At 42.2% G+C, this 18126-nt stretch overlaps 1 protein-coding gene across 1 annotated transcript; it reads right to left on the bottom strand.

The window, feature by feature from the left end:
- Window positions 1–9346: 9346 nt before the first annotated feature.
- Window positions 9347–16107, bottom strand: LOC138970369 (uncharacterized). Its single transcript, XM_070342828.1, has 6 exons — window positions 16029–16107; window positions 15472–15552; window positions 14787–15082; window positions 11896–11995; window positions 10725–10851; window positions 9347–10586 (listed from the first exon to the last, which is right to left on the bottom strand). The coding sequence occupies exons 3-6, from the start codon at window positions 14940–14942 to the stop codon at window positions 9647–9649; spliced, it is 1323 nt and encodes a 440-aa protein (XP_070198929.1). The 5' UTR covers window positions 14943–15082; window positions 15472–15552; window positions 16029–16107; the 3' UTR covers window positions 9347–9646.
- Window positions 16108–18126: the final 2019 nt, after the last annotated feature.

Below are 18126 nucleotides of genomic sequence, written 5' to 3'. Positions count from 1 at the left end.
CCAGCATGCCTACCCAACGAAAGCGGAGTGAAGCTTACTATGCTGTCATAGTATAGTTTGGGGAACCCAAATGGGCAAACGAGCTCACACGTCACCAGAATTTCTGGAACGTTGAAGAAGAAGAAGATACGTGACAGTGCGACACAGCTCGATGCAGTGCAATGGTATCCAATCCAATCAGTTCAATGCAATGCAATGGAATGCAATGCAATGCAATACAGTAGAAACAATAATACTTTATAATTTCAATAGGGTCTTCAAGAAAATGAGGAATTTTGTAAAATGCTACAATGACTGTTCTTTATCATTGGAAATGTACGTGTATGATGTAATTGTTATTGTTGTTTCGTTCATCTTTTCTTTATTTGCTCCCTTGCCTCTTTCCCATTGTTTATAGATGTAAGTCAGTTTGCCAGCTGGCTATCTTTGTTCGCTTGGCTGCATGGTTAGTCAAGAGATGTCCAACCTTACAACACACATAATTACATTGGATGAATATACGTCCGGCAGACGAAGCAACATTTTATATTGCGAGTATCTTCAAGACAGTGCCGTATCTTATAAGGCATATTATTCTTTCTCTTTGAATGATGCATTCACACAACTCGTGATTACAATGTGTCAAAAGGACATCGGGATACTTGGCTTTGGGACTTAGCTGAGGGGGTCCATGGACCCTCTGAAATTCAAAGAAGGGGGTTCCGGGACCCTCCAGGTGGGCCCTCCGTGAGGAGCCCTGCGCACAGACATTTTAATGTTACCTGTCTCCTTTTGCAGGTGATGGAGACTTTACTTGGGGCAATGACTGTGTTTTGTCGACAAGGGACAAACGATGGATGAAAAACCACCCACAGCTGGGCGATGACGTATCAGGCGTCTCCGTCGGGCTGAACTATATTTTTGCTTTTGTCGGTGAAGTTGAGAGTGCTGCTCAAGGGAAAGTTCTTTGTCAATCAGGTAATTAAATTGGCTGGGAAGAAGGGGGCGGGATGGGGTGGGGGCGTGTTAGGCCATGGGAAAGCCCTCCAGCCGCCCACGATAAAGATGAAACAGAAGACGATTCTCCCCTCGAACCGACAAAAAAGCTGTTTTGTAAAAACAAATCAAAAATCTTGTGAAGTTTCAACGTACAGTATTAAAGGCAAAATATGTCCATTATCAATTCAGAAAAAAAATAGAAGACGCATTGAGAAATCATAATTTGACAAATAGACAAACAGAAAGACGCACTAGGAGCCCACCCCCACACCAAACACTAGGTCAGACAGACAGGCACACACACACACACACACACACACACACACACACACACACACACACACACGTACAGATGCATTCATGCCTGCATATTGCCTACACGGCATATATGAATCGATCAGTTTATCAACCATACTGTCAATTAATCAACAACCTACCTATTTTACTATCCACTCACTCCCTCACCCACTCACTCAACCCCTCACTAACTCACCCACTGAAACATAAGCGCATGGAACGTAGGCTACAATCTACAATGAATCGCTTTTTTGTTTTTAATAATTTCAGAGACGACTCCTTTTGTCGTGCACAACAAACCAGAGTTCAATATCACCTGGGGTATTTTCAAAGAGCAGTCCCCAATTCAGATTATGGGCTTCTCAGCCGAAAAAGCGAGCTTTGAACAAGCGAAGACAATCTGCAAATCACATGGCCAAAAATACACGCTCGCTTCGCTTGACGTCAAATTTGATGACGTCACTGACTTCATGCTTCAGGGCCTTCCCCAGAGTGAGAATTTCTGGGTAGACGCCTCGAGACAAGATGCTTGTGAGTATATTTGAAGGTATATTTTTTTTAGAGATATTTGCTCCTCTGTCATCATCTAGAAAAAGAAGTTCGCCCAGATCCTCTAGCAGTTGTATTTACCATTCTGATAAGCATCGCTCCACGGCTATTGCCAGTTGTCTCTCTGACCGGACGCTACAGTCCTACGCGAATCTATCAAAACAAAAATACAGAGTTATCTCCCATATGTTTGTCGCGAGCACTGATCTAAATTTGAGATCAGTGTTCGCAAGACGAAAATGATTGCAGATTGGCCGACTTCGACAGTGATCTCCGTTCTGTTTTTCACAGTTATGATAAAGACATAGGTCAAAACAAGTCGAAATTGTGGGACTGCTGCCGGAAGGAGACCGTAATATATGGTTTCATCACTGTCAACTGGTTACAGAAAAAATCGTCTGCTCCAGTGAGCGCCGAAACCAAACGGTTGATTATCATGTGACACTTTTGCCATATTTAAAGTTGTTTGCACAGTAAATACAGCCACGAAAAATAGCTCGCTTGAAACTGTCTTATATATCAATTCCTTTGTAATTTAAACATTACAAAACACCATGAAAAATCATTATCGACGATCGCGAATCTGCTCATATCAATACTACATTACAACAAGCTCTAAATATGTAAAAAAAAAAATCGGTTTCTTTGCCAGACAAGACAAGGACACTCAAGGCATCAGGGAGAGAATGAGCCGAACTCATTTTGACCTGAGTTCAGGATGTTGTATTTACGTGTCATTTGGGGCAATATTAAACTGGACCAAAACAGTTATTATAAGATTGTTTAGTCATGACTTTTGAAAACTTTAATCATCAAATTTGACACGTAAAGGTGGCAAAAGAGAACTAATTCCTCTCATGTTACCTGTAACATGTTACAATTATCTCAGAGCCTAATCTGAGGCTGTGAGTTCGGCAATTTTTTTTCCATTGAGTTTTTAGCTGGGTGATGTAACTCCCGCCCCTAAAAATAAACATACAGTAAAATGTACATAAAGAATAACAATCTTGTAAACAAAAAGGGAGCGGCCATCATTAATTAGTTTTTGAGAATATCTGTAAAATGTGCAAGATGATTTCTCAATTCTATACTTGATATTTATTTGCTGACGACTTCAACGTATAGTACTCAATTGTTGGAGCTTTGAAATTAGTGAGTTTACTTTCTTGTTTCATATAGCAACCGAGAAAAACCGATATGCCACATGATTGTAGAAGCGTTAGTGAAGGTATACTTGTCAAAAAGGTCTATCTGAAGAAATTTCCATTTCACATCAGGCCTAAATTTGTTTCGATATTATCATCAACGGCGCTTGCATCCTTATGTTACGTTCTTTGTTGAATTCTCAAAGCGTTCACCATTTACTGTTTTTGCTATTGCACCTTGATAATTTGATACTGCTAAAGTCTGTGAACTATGTTTTACGCCGTCATTTGTTTGATCTGATTTTGTTTTGCAGCACAATGGTTCAGATGGGGAAATGGCGCTCTCATTGATCCGGCCATGTTTAAAACTCGGAATCCGACGGCTAGCGATGCGCATGCGTATCTTGCAGTTCAATTGAGTGGCGCAGAGTTGGTGGGTACTCAGGACGAAGAATCAAGTCTTCGCTTCCTGTGTCAGAAGATGACAGGTAAGTGTTATCCAGTCATCAAGTGTCATGACCTATCAATGTGTCATTCAATGGACGTTTGAGGTAGCATCCCCCCCTCCCCCCTCCCCAACCGACACTCATTGATTACTGTACGCGAAATTACGTCTTTGAAAAAATATTACTCTCATCGTAAACCATCGGTGTCTGATCACAGGGCCAACCGAGCTTTTACATACATAACAAACATAGCTTCATTTTAACGCTTACCGGTAGGGGGCATATTGGCTGCTTTGCGATGAGAGTAATATTTTTTCAAAGATGTAATTTCGCATACAATGACCAGTCCCAGCTCGAAGCCTCTTTACGGCGCCAGGCGAACATTGAAAGTACGGAGACGAGATATTGGTAAAGAAAGACGAAGTGTGAGACATTCACTTATTTGTTGTATTACCAAAATTGAACAATGAGTGTCGGCACGAACTGCTTTTGATGATAAGAGATTTGTTGTGCGGAAACAAGAATTATCTTTTGATCGGGTCAAGGGAACTAACTTCTTATAGCCAAAGGATGTAGTAGCACTGAGAGAGTTGTGCCCCTTCACCTATGCTGGACATATTAAAAACATCATCGCTGTAAGGCAAGATTTCTTCTGCAATTAAGGATTTTGATAAAAATTCCGTCGAAGCCAAACGATAATGAAATACAACTAGATCTATAGAGTATACTCGATAGGCGGCAAATATGCACAGTACACTAACGACGCTGTGATACGTAGACTCAACCATTGGCACGCGTGTATGGATTACGTATGGCAAAGAGCGACACGTATGAGACATAAAAGATGTTAAAAGATCCTTAAAAGGTATTCCTTGTGTGTTTCATCAGGTTAGTTTGGCTTCTTTTGCGAACAGCTCAAATTGTTCTGTTAACCTCTTGTCAGGCGGAATGAGCCTTTGAGGTTCAAATATATATGTATTATTTCATGTTTCGAGTCTTGTAATAATCTAAAGTTATAAGTGTTAACTGTCATTGCTATACTCAAATCTAGTCTTGTTAGAGTTCATATGCCTCAGTACCTTCACTGCATGCACTATCCGTTTTATTAAAAGTATAAGAGGAAGAACATGCTTTGAAATTGCTACTCACACAGATCTACAGATTTTAAGTGAATTTGTTGGTCTTCAAATGCACCTGTTATGAAATGAATGCTGTTTCAGGCAAAACTGATGTGTATGAAAAATAGTTGAACATTGCATACTATGGTTAACACGTATGCGGCTGTAGACAAAGCACACTATACAAGTACGTCATTATCAAACATGCTTTAGACGGCGTGAACAGGTGATTGAAGCTTGCTTCTTACTTAACACTTTGTATTCATTGAACTGATTTGCGTGCTTGCGTGCGTGCGTGCGTGTGTGTGTGTGTGTGTGTGTGTCTGTGTGTGTGTGTGTGTGTGTGTGTGTCTCTGTGTGTGTGTGTGTGTGTGTGTGTGTGTGTGTGAAAAGGTTCTACACACGACCCATATTCATCACAGCAAAGAAGGTAAGGCAATATTAGTCATGGCGCAGGCTACATACATTATGAGGAATATAGTGGCGCGGCTGGTGATGGTGGTTGTAATAGTAGCAGTAGTATCACTAGTCGTATAATTAGTAGTAGAAGTATAAATATTAGTAGTACTAGTAGAAGTAGTAGTACAATTAGTAGTAGTAGTAGAAGTAGTATTACAGCTGTGGTACTAATAGAAGTATTAGTTACAGAAGTAGTAGTACTTGTTGTTGTTAAAGTCATCATACGTGGCTGTAGTAGTTGTAGTGGCGATGTGATGATGCTAGGGTTTGTTATAGCAGTAGCAGCATTGAAAGTAGTGGTAGTAAATACGTAAAGTGATACTATTAAAACTGGTCACATTGTTCAGTGAGAGCAGTGTTTGTCTATCTTGTGTTTATGATAAACTTATGAAGCTCCGTTTTCTCTTTCAGTTTTGACCAACCTTGCACCTCAATGATAAGCTCGATAGCTACTGAAGCGGCGACACAATCTGTCACATCAGGCACAAGCATGACATCTGCTGAAACTGCAACACAACCTGACACTTCAGAAACAAGTTCGATAACTACTGAAACTGCGACACAACCTGGCACATCAGAAACAAGTTTGATAACTACTGCAGCAGCGACACAACCTGTCACACCAGAAATAAGTTTGATAACTACTGTAGCAGCGTCACAACCTGTCACACCAGAAACAAGTTTGATAACTGAATCTACGACACAATCTGACACATCAGAGGCAAGCTCAATAACTACCGAAGCATCGACACAGTTTAACACGTCTGTAAGGAGCTCAATAACTTCTGAAGTAGTGACACAATCTGACACAAGCTCAATGTATACTGACGCAGCGACTCAATCTGAAACAAGTTCAATTTATACTGAAGCAACGACAACATCGGACTCATCAGACACACGCTCTACAACTACTGAAGCAACGACAGAATCTGTAACACCAGAAAGCAGCTCTACAACTACTGTAGCTACGACACAATCAAGTATTGTCAAGGTAAATCCAGTCAAGGTAAAAGTAAAATGCGACGAAGCACTGGTTAATTACATGCCTATTGTGTACTGATTTTATTACTGTGTTATCCTTTTTTTGTACGGAAACAGACCCCTTTCAAGTTAAAGAGAAAAGACACTTATCAAACTCTAGTATAACTGCTGAAGAATAACTCTGGGATAGAAATGCATTCTTTAAAGTGACAAAGTCTATTCTCTTTTCTAACTTGCACGTCTTTGAAGTATGTTTAACTGTGCTAACAAAGGAGTGCGATACCTCAAGTTCCACTTTAAAAGAAGAGGACATTTCGTAATTAAAGCATTGCAAGAAGCAGTTGTTTAATAAATGTGACCCTCCACCACGAAATGAGTCGCATGTCACCTCGCGCAGTTCTGCGCTGGGCTTAACCTTTGCCGGATGCCGCTTTTGACTACACACGCCTGACGATGCGGGTTTGTCTGAACCCATACATTTGAAAGAGGGTTTTTACCGTTTATTTCTCTAACGACGGGGTGGGTTCAGGGAAACCCACAGCGCTACTTCAGTGGGTGCATAGAGTTTCTCCCTTCACCGACTTCTTGCAGCGATGGCAGAATCCGGGTGTGAGCGCAAGTTGGAGCTGGCACTCCAAGACATGAAGTAAGTCATTACTGTGTAGCCAAAAGCTAGCTAAGGCTGAGACTGTTCAGTAACTTGCCTTGAGAAACAAGAAAAGAACAGGAACAGAAGGAATACCACTTCAGGCATGGGAAGAATTCGCCAAAACCTGCTAAAGGTGGTATGCCACAGAAGAAGAATCTTCAAACCGGAAGCCGATGCTCCCTCAGGAAGGTAACGGGATGTCATCTCCACCACAGCTTCAAGCATAACTTGAGCGTTGACAGAAATCCCGACCGTGTCTCCTCACTGACCACAGCTGAACTTCAGACTGGTCTGGCAAAGGACACTGACCGAAGTCATCAAAAGTAGAGGCGAAAAGATGCACAAAATAACCGGAAACCGGAAATCCGTGTACCCGGAAATCGTCCTGACTCCTCCCTTGACTTATGAGGAAAAGGGTAAGTCAAGCGACCATCCGCCCCAAGGTTGTGCCTGCCCCGATAATGGCCCAAACGGAGCCAGAAGTGGAACAGGAACAGAAGGCATGCCACTCCTAGGATGTGCTAGCTTAGCCCGCACCTATGAGAGGTGGAAAACCACTGGGGGAGAATGTGCGAACCGGAAGGAGAAGTCATCCTCCTTCGCGGAACGGAAATAAGCCATCGCCGACGGGGCAACCAAAAACGGAAGCCGCCGAAACCGATGCACCCTCAGGAAAATAACGGGATGAAACCTCCGCCTTAGCTTCAAGTAAAAAACTTTAGCATGAACGGAAATCCCGACTGTGTCTCTTCACTGTCTGTTTATGATTTACGAGATAGTTAACACGACAAGACAGGTGTCTTTTGGAATATTATGTTGATAACATTTCCTTTATTATTTTTCAGCTGAAGAACTGTCCGGTGTGCAAGTGTAAACCAGGTTCATCTGTACCGAAGCCAAGAATGGCGGACGCGGAACGAAACATAACTTCAATCATGGAAGACCTGACCCTTGACAAGCGTACCTTGTCGGCCACCAAACGACGCAAGATTTCTATCAAAGAATGTAGGGCCTCTGCCACCGCGGCTGGTGTTCTGGCAGTGTGTGTGCTGCTCCTTCTAACTGGTGCCATCGTCGCTCTTGATGTTCCCAGAATCAAGGCGGATGTGCGACGAAGAAACCCAGGGCAGAATGTAGTGGGGAAGGCGGGGCAGAATGTAGGAAAACGAAATCAGAGAGGAATTCATTTTCTGTAATCTCACGACAAGGGAAAGGAGAGGTTACATTTAAAAAGAAAGGCAAACAGCTGAGGTCGTGTGGCAACTGTTGTCCAACGTTTGCTATGTTAGCAACTGGCTTTTGCCTGCAGGACCAGGATGCGTGGAAATCACGTTTGGTTATGAACTATGTGATTTCCTGCGGTCGTGAAGTTTTCAAGTGGAGATAATCTGAGCGGGAAGAGGAAGAGTATTTCCTTAAAACGTGTTGTGCACAAAGAGTATAAAGGTATAACAACTACAATGACGCCTCACACTTCAACAGCTTGAAACGTTATCAATTGTCAATGAACTTGTGTTTTAACCAAATACAAGCTTTTCTCTCTATTCAAAGACTGGATTAGAAACTCCAGCACTGATAAACCTGAATACGAGGAATTTATTTCGTGACAAAAAATTACTGTACATGTACCTTTGGTGTTCGTTTTGTTATCACATTTTTGCCCTATGAGGAAACTCGTTGAGGAAAAGGTTGCATACTGTGTATGAGATAAGCAGGTGTCAACATATTGACACAGACTTTGGACTATTTTTGCTTTTACTTTCTGAACTAAAAGTCTTTGGACCAAGTCATTTTAATGAAACGTAAATATCGATGTACAATTCAGTAAACAGAGCAATTGAACACAGCAAGTAAAAAGGTATTACAGGCAGTCATGGTCTGGGTGGAAGAAATACAGTATGGCATAGTGTGGTTGAAACAGTTTACATGCAGAACATACTTGTCAGAAAAGTACACGTGTTCATGTTTATACAGAAACATTTGAAAATAACACACAGGATTAATAATTCGTTCTTTATAATTTATTATGTACAGTGAAATACATATGTAATCGGTACAGTTACACAGAAAAGGTATTTGGAGAGGTCCTGAACTTTGAACTCATGTAACAGTGGTAGGAAGCTGTTTAGAACCGACTGTTTCAACATCACATTATTTGAATAAGTCTGACGCTTTTCATAGAAAAGCGTTTACACAGATCTACACACTTTAGCATTGTGAAGCTTAGTTTGGCTCCCAAGAGATTACTATGACATTAAACAAGTGAACAATGGGGAAGCATCATATGAAAAAAAGCGCAAACCGCCAGAGCAGTAAATAATATATTGCTTTACATACAACTGCAGCAAATGTCATCACAGAGCTACACTTCATGTGGTACATGGCATGGGAGATGTGGACATGCTACTGATTCAACTTGAAGTGTCCAAACTGAAATGCAAGAGTGTATCTTTTAAAAGCATCAAAAACACGCTTAATGTGGACACTGCGCACACTGTTTATGCTGAACCCTGTGCAAATAAACACCCATGCATCTTCAATGTCTGTTTGTTGTCTGTCCATTATCAGATTTCCCGGCGTCTTCATTAGTTCAGGCACAATAATTTTATATTTAATCTGCCTTTCTCGTGTGTGTTTATTTGTGTGTGTGTGTGTGTGTGATTGTGTGTGTGTGTGTGTGTGGGGGTGTGTGTGTGTGTGTGTGTGTGTGTGTGTGTGTGTTTAGCTTCAAAGCTAACACAAAGAAGTTAATGAAAGATTTATTCTGGTACAAGCAGTTATTAACACCACCTAAAAAGTGTATGCATTTGTTGTTGAGTTAATTTCGTTGGTGAAAAATGTGCCAATCTTTTAAAATTCAGCACACACAACAACAACAACAAATCCGGCTCTGCACAAGATAAAACCACGCAATTGATATTGAGTATTTGTCCAAGTTGGACGATGTTATTTCACGTGAAAGCTTTGACAGATCTGTGCTTGTTAAAAATGATCGTACACGCGGGAATGACGGTACCTTTAAGACTAAGAGCCACCCAAGTGAGAGTAGTCGCCATCGATTACTGTTATTTGTGTGTTGATGTTCAACTCGTTGTACGTGTCTTCATCCCCTTTCTTCAAATGAGAGTACTGATCGTCCGATTCTCTCGGATTTGAACCCCTAGAAGCGAAGGCTCTACCTTCAAAGTCCAAACATTTGTAGCTCTCAATCTCGTCCCTGTCCGCATCAGCTTCCAGTACATGATACGTACCGCATTCGTTGTCAAAGTCCCCAAGTGGCTTTGCTAAACTGTAGTCATTTTGTAGCGATGTATCACCACTTGTTCTCTCCGTGTTCGGTGTCAGTGAGTCTGCTTCGATGTCTGCATAATCCCCCTCCTCCAGTTTTTCAGCTTTCTGACAAACAGATGGTTTGCCTCGTTGAGTTGCATTAACACTATTTGGTGACTGATAAACATTTTCTGTCTCTGTTTTTGGTTTCAACGACTCTGTGTCGACATCTGCATAATCCCCCTCCTCCAGTTTTTCAGCTTTCTGACAAACAGATGGTTTGCCTCGTTGAGTTGCATTAACACTATTTGGTGACTGATAAACATTTTCTGTCTCTGTTTTTGGTTTCAACGACTCTGTGTCGACATCTGCATAATCACCCTCCTCCAGTTTTTCAGCAGTCTGGCAATCACGAGGTTTGTCTCTTTGGGTTTTATGATGTGATTTGTCGTGGCGAGCTTGCAACTTTCTGTCGTCTGCCTGCAAGGGGTATTGGGGATCGCTGTTGTCTCCCTTGGACTGTGAATCGTCAGTGATGTTAATGGTGCTGTAGAAGTGGCTCTCTCGTTGCTGTTGGGACGGGATTGAGTAGGTATTCATTTGGTTCGTATTGCTGGTGGCCACAGAGTTATTACGTTCGTTTGTAGAAGTACACACTGATAGACTGAAGTCCTCTGTTGCCTGGTCCGATCTACTGAAAAAGAAAAGAACAACACTTAAGAACACACACACACACACACACACACACACACACACACACACACACACACACACACACACACACACACACACACACACAACACACACACTCACATATCTATCTAATACGTACGTTTGCCAGCAGGACAACATTTGTCGCCTGTGGAGAATGACCACCAAAACTGCTACAGCGATGACCGTGGCTACAACACCAACACCATATCCGACAATCACGCCCACATTACTGGAGACAGACCTTCCTGCAAATATACATGTTACTGTTATTTATAGTCATACAGACAGAGTCACAGACTTACTAATACAGTGGACGCCGCTTAATAAAACCGCGGTTAATAGAGCCAGCCGCTTATAAAAGCCGATTTCAGACGGTCCCCGGATTCATCACTATATCTTATGTATTTGAAAAAGCCGGTTAATAAACCCAACCCGCCGCTTATTAAAGCCAGTTTTCTCAGAGAAATCACGTAGTTTGTGACAAAAACTTACATTATCTTGTTCTTGTAATCGCTCAAGTCATAGGCCTATTTATGTCCACGCTCACGCGTATCACGAAGTAACCGAGTTCAGAAAAGAATGTCAGTCAATAAAAATCGCACGTGTTGAGTTCATAAATTGTGTAGCTTTGATCGCGTGTTGTGTTCATGACTAAATTAAATCAGTTTACTGTTTTCTATCGGATTGGCAACAAGAGGGATTGAATCAAACATGCCAAAAAGAAAACGCCAGGATTTGACAACAGACGAGAAACTGGAAATTTACAAAAAAATTAAAGATCTTCCTGCATGCAGCTTGAGGGAAGGTGCAGCAAACCTGGGGTGTCCAGGACTTTGCTAACGAACATTTTGAAGAACGAAGAAAGGCTAAAACATGAAAGCGCCGAAAAAATTCTCCAATGTACAAAAGTTCAACATCTTTCGTGAAGTTTTGTTTGGATTCAAACAAGTGTAAATGACGACAGAAAGTGACTGAGTGACGTTGCTTAAACAAAAGAGAAGATTGTTTTCTTTCTTTCGAAAATGACGTATTCCTGGACCGCCGGTTAATAAATCCGCCGTCGGTCCCGAAGTGGCTTTATTAAGCGGCGACCACTGTACAAACACATACACACTGTTACGGCAGACACAGACAGACAGACAGACAGACAGACACACACACACACACACACACACACACACACACACGCGCGCGCACGCACACACACGCACAGACACACTCTCTCTCTCTCTCTCTCTCTCTCTCTCTCTCTTTCTTTCTTGCACAGCCAAACTAAAGTCGAACTGCACCTGGGGCAGGTGTGACAGGACAGGGCCAGTTGTTGAAGGTGATATTGTCCAGACCAATAGAAGAGGCCGATAATTGTTGCCGTTCGCCTTTGAGTATAATCTGAAATAAAAGAGAGACCGCACAATTCAAGAATAAGTCAGGGTCTTCTTCGAAAGGAAAATTAATTCAATTTGATTAGAGGTTTAAAACAATAGTGACATCATCTTTATTTAGCCAGTGATGTTACAATGGACCTTACCTCGCAGACATATAACAGATTATCAGGGCTGAACCTAGAGTATGAAAGGGAGGGGCTACCAAAATTAGGCTCCCAGAAACAATAGAAACCCCGACAGATTGAGCCCTGATGATGTGTACCATCACTGCACGATGCATTCGGTGTCATTTGTAATGGTTTATGGTGAAGATGAATGATACGTCAAAAAAACTAAATAAACCAAAATAACGGGCTTGTGGATTGATGCTTTGACAGTTTTAGTGAGCTTGAGACACAGATAACAGTAAATATTTCGCTTGCTTCAACGTGTGAATCGGTCGAAATATACGAAGGGAGATTAATGATAATCACAAATGAACGAAAGCGATATCATTTCCCATGTTGCAATTTCCTCCCGGAATTAATTAATAACACAACAATTTGATTGAAAAATGAGTGCGTGACAGTGCGGCCTCAACTTTCACAAAAAATCCGGAAATGACGTCATCAAAGACATTTATCGAAAAAATGGAGAAAAAAAAGTCCGGGGATATCGTACCCAGGAACTCTCATGTGCAATTTCATGCAGATCGGTCCAGTAGTTTTCTCTGAATCGCTCTACACACACACACACGAACATACATACATATACATACATACATACATACATACATACATACATACATACATACATACATACATACATACATACATACATACATACATACATCTATATATATATATATACGACTAGTGTCTGTCTGTCTGTCTGTCTGTCTGTTCGCGATGCACGGCCAAAGTTCTCGGTGGATCTTTTTCAAATGTGGACACCGTATTCAGCTACACCCCGGACACAACCTCATCGATGAGATATTTCAACACGTGCTCTCAGCGCGCAGCGCTGTGCGCGCTGAACCGATTTTGTTTTTGTTTTTTGTCGGGATCCACTACCAGTAACTCTTCCTTATCTTCTCCAGTGTTTTCAGCCGCGATTATCTCCCTTCCTCCGTGTGGCGTCAATCCATATTCCCGTTACTACGTTACTATTTTTAGAAGGTCTCCAGTGTTTTGCGCGGCGTACACACACACAGCCTGGTATTCGGCTCTACTTCTTCCCGGCGAAGCCGGTACCCGGCGAAGCGGGTAATCATCTAGTACATACATACATACATACATACATACATACATACATACATACATACATACATACATACATACATACATACATACATACATACATACATACATACATACATACATACATACATACATACATACATACATACATACATACATACATACACACACACACATACACCACGACCCTCGTCTAGATTCCCCCTCTATGTTAAAACATTTAGTCAAAACTTGACTAAATGTAATGTAACCGAGTGCCGTAACACTACGATCACCTCGGGAGGCGAAGTGCAATCAAACAGGATTGAAAACTGTTAGGCAAACCCGAAGGTTTCCACGAACACACAGACAATCGGAAACCACCAGACCCCATCACAAACAGAATTCCACAATCCACCGGTGTTGACTTAAAGGCCAACAACTCGGGTGCAGAGTCTGCTGTGAAAGGAGCGGTAGCCTCCCCTGTCACAATCGCCCCCGTTTGAATGAACTTCGTCCCGAAGTTCCGAACCGGGGGACCACTGTCCATCCCAAGTTCGCAGAATGGGAACAGCACGAAAATGTTCAGTGGTCATATTATGCCATTACCTGAACATATCATGCCGAGTCCCATCCCTGCTCGCAAGCGCCAGATGTAACCGAGTGCCGCAACACTACGATCAACTCCGGAGGCGAAGTGCAATAAAACAGGATTGAAAATGTAAGGGCTAATTTCTTAGCCCTATAAAAACTGTTATGCAAACCCGAAGGTTTCCATGAACATACAGACAATCGGAAACCACCAGACCCCATCACAAACAGAATTCCACAATCCACCGGTGTTGACTTAAAGGCCAACAACTCGGGTGCAGAGTCTGCTGTGAAAGGAGCGGTATCCTCCCCTGTCACAGTAAAAAGGACGAGGGCTTGTCAAAAAAGGACAGCGCTCCAAAAATTAATGTTCAGCTGTAGTCCGATCTTGATTGACTTTGTTAGGGTGACATTTGCCAACAAGTTAACTACGTCCAGTTTGTTAGATGCTGGTATTCATACGGTTTAGTGTGTTAAATGGTTTCAAAGAAACTTGGGAAAGAGGCTTTTTGGCTCACGTAAGTGTAGCCTATGCGATGCTAACTTTTGTCTGTCTGTGCGTGCGTGCGTGCGTATGTATGTATGTGTGTATGTATGTATGTCTGCAGTAGAAACTTTAACATTTGAAGACGTCACATTATGGCGTAAGAGGGTTAGACGTCACGCGAAGGAATTACTGAAAGTCTCGGTCATTGTTATTTTGAGCGGGCCGAGACTAGTTGGCAGTCGTGTCCCTGTAAGTAGGCTACATGCAGACAGACAGATCTAGATCTAGTGTCTCGCTTTCTTGCACAGTGTCACCTATGCTTACTGTGTGTGTGTGTGTATGTGTGACGGAGTGATTGAGTTTGTGTTACTGTTTGTCGATTTCTTACGTGAGCCTTGAAGGCTTCGCCTCTTGTTACATTTGTTTTAATATCTTACGACAAATATTTTTTTTAAATACAACTTTCATTAAAGCTTGTGGAATCAAGGGATAATACTTACATAGAAATCGAGTGTTTCATTGATAGTCACACTTCCGAAGCTCCAAGCAGACCCAGTTTCCCCGGCCATCTTCGGAGTCACATTGTAGATGACTTTCTGATTACCTGGCCAATGTTGCAGTTTAAGCAAGACCTGCAGATTAGCTTTGTTGTTCATATTTCCGAAATGGTACAGAAATGTCAGAGAGTAGACACCCCTTGACGTTGCGCAAGCCAACAGATTACTTGTCAGTGTTCCGTTGAGACCCACCAGACTTAGGTAGTTACTGCCGGGTGTTCCATCTTGGAGGAAGTACCCTGAAACGCGATTCCTGAACATCATTGTCCTGTGCAGGCGAAATTGCTCTTAATTCATCAAGAAGATGCATATTTGGAATAGGATGAGGTAAGACAAATTGAAAAAACCGAAACCTTTGGAACGACGGAACTCTTGCAAATCATATTCATTTAAAATCTATTCCGCTGCATGTGACTATTGGAGATGGGAAAGAAGGAAGGGGTGGTTGGGGTTAAGGGGGCTGAAGGGAGTGGGTTTCGCCAGAAACAAGTATGAAGGGTAGAGGGAAGAGGCACTGGTGGTGTAGGGTAGGGGCTTGGAAGCAGACACAAGAATGGGGAAATTAAACAACAAAAAAGACGAAATGCTCTTTTTTCAATCATATTCTGTTAACAGTAGGTATACTCACGGTTTGCATTATGCTGCCAGCCATCCGCCTGCCAGTTGCAGTATAAATTGTAGGTTGCTTGTTTTGTAAAAGAGCAGGAGTCTGGAAACACATTTACAGGAGGACATCTCATAGAAACAATGCGACCCACTTCCAAACTATGAGACTAACATACTGACTGAACGAATTCTCGAGGTCCTAGGTTCAAATCTCTGTCGAGATGTTGTTGTCTTCTCCACCCACGATCCCTCTTAAAAATAAAGTTTGCTGTGTGTGTGTGTGTGTGTGTGTGTGTGTGTGTGTGTGTGTGTGTGTGTGTGTGTGTGTGTGTGTGTGTGTGTGTTTGTGTGTGTGTGTACGGTTGTATGAATGTGTGAGTGTGTGTGTTTGTGTGTGTGTGTGTGTATGTGTGTGTGTGTGTGTGTGTGTGTGTGAGAGAGTGTGTGTGTGTGTGTGTGTGTGTGTGTGTGTGTGTGTGTGTGTGTGTGTGTGTGTGTGTGTGTGTGTGTGTGTGTGTGTGTGTGTGTGTTATGTCAATGTCGACAGAAACATATTGCAATGTACCTCGTGTTACTCACATTCTGATGTGTTTGCAACACATATGTCACCTCTGGTTTGGCTGCAATTGAAAACATTATGTTTCAAATATGAATAAGACAGCAATAATGTTCGGTCTCTCATTTGTTTACATTTAATGATACATTATTATACTGCAAATGCCTTTACATTGTTTACTATTAGGATACTGTGCTTGTGCTGTGTGTGTGTGTGTGTGTGGTGTGTGTGTGTGTGAGTGGTGTGTGTGTGTGGTGTGGGTGTGGGTGTTTGTGTGTGTGTGTGAGTGGTGGGTGTGTGTGGTGTGTGTGTGTGTGGTGTGTGTGTGTGGTGTGTGTGGTGTGTGTGTGGTGTGTGTGTGGTGTGTGGTGTGTGTGGTGTGTGTGTGTGTGGTGTGTGTGTGGTGTGTGTATGTGTGGTGTGTGTGTGTGTGGTGTGTGTGTGTGTGTGGTGTGTGTGTGGTGTGTGTGTGTGCTTGCGTGTATATGTGTGGTTGTGTGTGTGTGTGTGTGTGTGTGTATGTGTGTGTGTGTGTGCGTGTGTGTGTGTATGTGTGTGTGTGTGCGTGCGTGCGTGCGTCTGTGTGTGTGCGTGTGTGTGTTTGTGAGTGTGTGTTTGTGATGTGTGTGTGTGTGTGTGTGTCACGGTGTTTGTATGTTGTTATCAGTATGTGTATGTGTGCATGCTTAAGAATCCTAATGATTAATCTAAGGTCCATTTTGAAGAAAGTTCAGAGTAAAATAGTTACACACCTTGGTACGACGAAAGTCAAGGTACAAACCGCCAGAAGGATATCAGAATTCATCATAACAGTCTAACTGGATTTAAAACGGTGTTGTTTTCTGCCTTGTTGTTCGTGTCTGTCAGGAAATAATCAGTCAGGAAGAGTATCAGTCGGGTTAACTCACATTTCGTTTGTCTGTCAGTTTTTGAGTGTGACAGTTTACATTTTACTTTTTTCGGAACATCCAATGCTTTCACACAAACGAAATCCCTACAAGCAGTTAATCACTTTCAACTTACATTGTTTTCTTCTTCAAAACTGACAAGCTGACGAACTCACAAAGGTAAGCATAAAGATAAGTTTAAACAAGAAGCAAAACTTACTGCAATAGCAGAAGAATTGTGTTGGAGAATGAACAGGTCCCAAAAGACAGACCTCTCAGTTTGGGCCGAGCTCGCACGAACTGATAACCTGACGACGCAGACATTCAAATATTTCTTCCTTGTCGTGTTATAAAGAAAATACCAGGAAGTAATGCAGATAACTAATCTCGGACTATACTTAAACCGAAAAACGGGTAGTGGGGTTGTGTCAAGAGGAGTACAATGAAACATAAGGGAATGAACATACCTGTTTTGTTGTGATGAACGGCGAGAGAGAGAGAGGGGGGGGGAGACAGACAGACAGACCGACAGAGAGAGGGAGCGGGGCATGGAGGGAGAGAGAGAGAGGGTGAGCAAGAGGAGACTGAGGGAGAGAGAGAGAGGGAGATATGGATGGGTGGGGGGGGGGGAGAGAGAGGGGGAGGGAAGGAATAGAGAAGGAGGGCGCGAAGAGGAAGAGTGAGAGAGACAGAGGGGGGAGAGGGAGAGAGAGAAGGAGAGGGAGAGAGAGAGAGAAAGAAGGAGAAGTAATTGTAAAAGGAAATCAAAACTTGACTAAATGTAAAAAGAATGTCCAGTAAAAAAGCAATGTCCATTTTGCGTGTAACTGAAAAAAACATATTGTATAACAAATTCCAAACAAGCACGCAGACGGAAAAGAAAGAAAGTTATCAAGAAAGAGAGAGAGTGCGAGTGAAAGGATTATAAGTTTACAGTAGGCGACATCACAATAAAAATAAAAACCCTTCCGAAAAAGTACCCGCTGATGAGACCAAAAAAAAAGTCTGATCTCCTTAAAAAATTGTTTTAACAAATTAAAAAAAAAAAGACCGACAGACAGACAGACATGCAAACAGACAGAGAGAGAGAGAGAGAGAGAGAGAGAGAGAGAGAGAGAGAGAGAGAGAGAGAGAGAGAGAGAGAGAGAGAGAGAGAGAGAGAGAGAGAGAGAGAGAGAGAGAGAGAGACAATGACAATGACAATGACACATTCTTTATTTACGAGGGTAGTGGT

The sequence above is a fragment of the Littorina saxatilis genome, linkage group LG7 (assembly GCF_037325665.1).
Source record: "Littorina saxatilis isolate snail1 linkage group LG7, US_GU_Lsax_2.0, whole genome shotgun sequence".
NCBI classification, from domain to species: Eukaryota; Metazoa; Mollusca; class Gastropoda; order Littorinimorpha; family Littorinidae; genus Littorina; species Littorina saxatilis.
Note: the sequence above shows the minus strand (reverse complement) of the source record. Positions and strands in the feature narration are given on the sequence as shown.